This window comes from Nicotiana attenuata, chromosome 2, assembly GCF_001879085.1.
Source record: "Nicotiana attenuata strain UT chromosome 2, NIATTr2, whole genome shotgun sequence".
Lineage (NCBI taxonomy): Eukaryota > Viridiplantae > Streptophyta > Magnoliopsida > Solanales > Solanaceae > Nicotiana > Nicotiana attenuata.
In genome coordinates, this window is record NC_031990.1 from 88,740,856 (window position 1) to 88,745,577 (window position 4,722).

Below are 4,722 nucleotides of genomic sequence, written 5' to 3' on the forward strand. Positions count from 1 at the left end.
TGACAAACTATGGAATCACACTTGAAAGGTGAAAACTGAAAAGAATACCAGAATACATCATCGTGATCATAGACAAAATGAAAACATAATTACAACCTTAATGCGAGTAGTGAGGTAATTTCATGTTTAAAGTTAACTCCCATTCCAAAAACATTTCAAACGAGCAAATTATTTACCATCTCAAGTATCTAAGCTAGCGTTTGGACATCGACTTAGTTAAAACTTGAAAAAATAATTTTTGAAGTAGTTTTGAAAAATAATTTTTGGAAGTTGAAATTATGTTTGGACATGCATTTTATTTGAAAAAAATTTGAAGCTTTGTGAGTGGGAGAATAAGTTCCACCCAAAAACTACCCTAAACTAGATTTTGGGAACTTGAAAAATAATTTCAGAAATTTTTCAGAAATAGATCATTAATCTATAAACAAACAATGTTTTCAAAAAAGATTTGAAAAAAAGTTGCCAAAATCTATGGCCAAACGGGAGCTAAGTAAAAACTGATAAAGCTTGAGCAAGCACACATTATATCAAAACATATGTTTGACACTAGTTACTAAAGGTAAACTGTTCCACATAACTTTCATAATTTTAACAATGTCATGAGATCCAACTGCATTATTACAGGCTTTAGCTGTTATTACGTTTTGTTTCAATACCCAACAAAAGAGTTTGTTCTGAGATTGTGTACATGAATTACTAATGTGAGATAAACGAGCTAACAGAATCAGGGCTGGCATATAATGAAATGAGATTGGAAGGCCTAAAACAAAACCTATAAGAGATACTTACCAAATTTATTTTGATAATCCCTACCAAAATCCATTTAGCTTCTACTCTCTAGTCATGCATATTATACACCAAAACGATGTGAAAAGAAACAACTAAACAAGAATGTAAAAAGTTGTAAACCAAGTCGAATCAACCATTTTCAATGCAGCTCATAGCAGAAATCAGCAGACCAAAGAGAGTATTCCGTGCACTCGGAATGACCTATGTCCTAAACCTTGATGGACAAAGTTACCCGGCTATCCAACAGACCAGCACCTCTGCTGATGAGAAGGTAGCAAGTACTCATAAATGAGAGAGAGGGAGAGGGCGGGGGCTAATAAATCAGTATCAGGGCTATCAAAATCTCTTAAAACCTGGTCACAGCAAAGCACATACCAAAAGAACAAGATTTGATCCATAAAGGAGTCTAATCATTTTATCTCATCAAAATGCCAGCCATACAAGTATCAACTACCAAGTAAACAAATATTCAAAGGGCAGGTCGCAGAATAAAATAGGTATTGCTAAACAAACCGAAACATTTAAACTCAAAACTGCAAAACTTAACTCCGTCTACACTCCAACAGCGTGAAATTGACTTGAACGGTGGATGAAACAACCAAGAAGTTTTAAGCAGTGGTTGCTGATTGAGCGGCCAGCCTTTTCCGTGCCTCCTCGATGATGGACAACTTAATACCTTTACCTTTAGGTAGTGAAACCCATGGTTTAGTACCCTTTCCAAGAGTGAACACATTTCCCAAACGGGTAGCAAATTCATGCCCCAACGCATCCTGAATGTGGACAGTCTCGAAGCTACCCTTATGCTTCTCCCTGTTCTTAATAACGCCAACACGTCCCCTGTTTCTACCTCCAGTAACCATCACAACATTCCCGACGTCAAACTTGATGAAATCGACAATCTTATTGGATTCCAGGTCCAGCTTTATGGTATCGTTGGCTTTGATGAGAGGATCAGGATAGCGGATTGTTCTTCCGTCGTAAGTGTTCAGGTATGGAATTCCCTTCTGGCCAAACTGAATAGAGCGGACCTTGCAAAGCTTAAACTGCCAAAGAAAAAAAATCAAATAAGAGCAGTTTAACACTAATAAACATTTAGGGGACAGAAAAGAATCTAACACATAAATTCGTCACAAAAGCAAAAAGTTAGAATATTAAGCTACCTTGGCTTCCTCGTCTCTGACTGAGTGAAGACGGAATCGGCCCTTGGTGTCATAAAGGAGGCGGAAGTTTTCATTAGTCTTCGGAATTGAAACCACATCTGTGTACAGAAAATAGCATTATTCACTGTCAATGAGCTCAACCAGGCATACTACAATGGAAAGAAATACAACAAACGCCATTTGGTTCTTGAATCACAGACTTCTTTTGACAAATTGACCACCCTTGATTTGAAGATTCACACATCCATCAGATTCCCTCAACTCTAATTTATACGACACTCTTTCCTTTTTGAGAAACAATTCTCTTTTCTACACAACTTTAAGAATTTAAATTCATTTAGATATATAAAGAAATTAAACTTTAGTGTGATGTTTTCACTATAAAACTAACTTTTCAACCATTGTATCAATATTTTTTTTCAGTGTCTCAATATAATACATAAATCAGATGTTCAAACACTGTAAACAGAAAAAGACTTTCATATAAGATGGAATGAAAGGAGTATAAGAAAAAGATACCAAACCAACAGAAGATGCAGATAAAGTGAATTTACCCATGAAACCAGCTGGATAAGTCTTATCCGTCCTAACTTTGGAGTCAACCATAACTTGACGTTGCATCAAAATTGAGATCACCTCTCTGTATGTGAGAGCATATTTCAACCTGTTTCGCAAGATAATGATCAACGGCAAGCATTCCCTTGATTTGTGTGGACCAGAGGATGGCTTGGGAGCCTATAGAAGAAAAACAGAAAAATGTTCAGCTAATACAGCCCCAAATCATCTGATACTACATAGAAAAGACTATGACCAAGAGGGTTAACTTACAAATGCTCCACCAAGCTTATCAAGCATCCAATGTTTCGGGGCATTGAGCCTCTTCAGATGTTTCTTCAACCCTCTAGCCTGCACATAAATGTAAACCCACGTTCAGTAAATAAATCAAGCAATACATTTCCACAATGTAAAGCATTGCAGGGTATGCTTTCATATATAACTAGACACGAACCACAGCAAATTATCTCAAGAAAGAATACTCTTTCATATATTCAAGGTTTGCAGAATTGACGAGCCTTACCGAAGGGACAGAATTATAGTGCCCGAACCATTGAATGGCTAAACCCATTTTAAAACTATAAATTAAGTTATGTAAATCATGTACAGGAGTACAGGACAGGTCTAAACCCCATATAAACACTCATCTCTTTGATCTTCCCGAAAATCTCAGGAAAAGGGCAATTGAACTGAGTACAATACCAAGACAATCAAACGTAAAAATACCGATCAGGAAACTATTACCTTCAAATCACATCTCTATCACAAAACTACATGCAGGTAGATTTAATATCACATGAAGTTTCACAAGCAAAATATTACAAATACATGAAAATACCGATCAGGATCCTATTACCTTCAAATCATATCTCTATCACAAAACTACATGCAGGTAGATTTAATATCACAAAGTTTCACAAGCAAAATATTACAAACACTACTACTACGCCTCAATTAGTTGGCTATATGAATCCTCATTGTCCATGTCGCTCCATTTAAACCCATCTCGGTCCAATACTATAGAAATTACTTTTTTCTAGAACCATCATTTCTCTACAGTACATCTACAAAATATTAAACAAGAATTTTTTTGCCTAAACCCATATATGAAAAAAAAATGAAGATTAGGCCTATAGAGAAAAAACACAAATGAAACTTTATACAGATCCTTAAATCAAAAAACAATTCACGTAATCTATTTCTTGATAACATGAATAACCACAGCAAAATCGAAACAAACCAAATAAGCCCTTCACAAAAAGTTCCACTTTTTTCTGCAAACCCATCAATTAAAAAACTGTAATACACACATTTAGGTCTAAGAGAAAATTCCCGTGTAACTCTATCCTATAAACATGAAAAAAATACACTAACAAAATGAAATAAATACAGGAAAAAAAATGCCTGAACTTTTTTTTGTTGCTAAATTCAGATCTCTACATAACCATTAATTAAAAAATTATAATAGATACGTTTTAGGCCTATATATACAATTCCATGTTCTGTAACACATGAAAAACAAAGTGTAACAAAACCTCAGCAAGCCTAAAAGAGTAACAAATAGATGCATTTACGATACAATATGTACTAAAAACTGATTAAGTGAAGAAATGGAGGATAGGGAAAACGAACCATTTTGGTGCTGTAAGAATTTTCTGTGTTTTTCCTGCTTCGGTGAAGAAGACGAGAGCCAGATAAACCCTAATTATTTTGTTTAAGTACTTAAACTTTGTAAGCCCTCTATCTATTGGGCCGTAGCAAGGTTGGGCTGGATTTTTATTGGGTTAATAATTTGGGCCTCCAATCAATTGAGTATGGGTAAATATTATTTTTAGCATGTGATTGAAACTATTTATATATGACAGATGCAAAAAGTGTATAAAATTTGTATATTTTTGTATATAATATACATATATATATATATACAAATTTTATTTAAAAAAAATTCTACTATTAAATTTGCAACGGCTACACAATGTCATTTTCCCATTGAGCATTCCTATAAAAAGGTGTTTTAAGTGACTAGAGCTATTATAGAAAAAAAACCTTTGTTTACATCAATCACATAAATACATGATATGTATATTTTGTACATAGTTTTATTATAACTATGGTTAATTCATATCCATTTTTTCCTTAATTTATAACTAAATAATGGTATATTTAAGTTGTTTTATTTAAATATTGTGACTCGTGTGTACGTATACTTGAATATCTT

The 4,722-nt window shown here is 34.1% G+C and overlaps 1 protein-coding gene across 1 annotated transcript; it reads right to left on the reverse strand.

Moving 5' to 3' along the window:
- LOC109214500 (40S ribosomal protein S4-like) lies at positions 1,162-4,239 on the reverse strand. The gene is made up of 5 exons (XM_019378428.1): positions 4,137-4,239; positions 2,778-2,855; positions 2,504-2,684; positions 1,950-2,047; positions 1,162-1,832 (listed from the first exon to the last, which is right to left on the reverse strand). The coding sequence occupies exons 1-5, from the start codon at positions 4,137-4,139 to the stop codon at positions 1,398-1,400; spliced, it is 795 nt and encodes a 264-aa protein (XP_019233973.1). The 5' UTR covers positions 4,140-4,239; the 3' UTR covers positions 1,162-1,397.

Bases quoted from the DNA above. Each gene is read 5' to 3' on its own strand.
- LOC109214500 (XM_019378428.1), bottom strand. The intron at 2,048-2,503 runs GTAAATTCACTT...TTCTGTACACAG, and splicing joins TTATCCAGCTGGTTTCATGG to ATGTGGTTTCAATTCCGAAG. The intron at 1,833-1,949 runs GTAGCTTAATAT...TTTCTTTGGCAG, and splicing joins TCAGAGACGAGGAAGCCAAG to TTTAAGCTTTGCAAGGTCCG.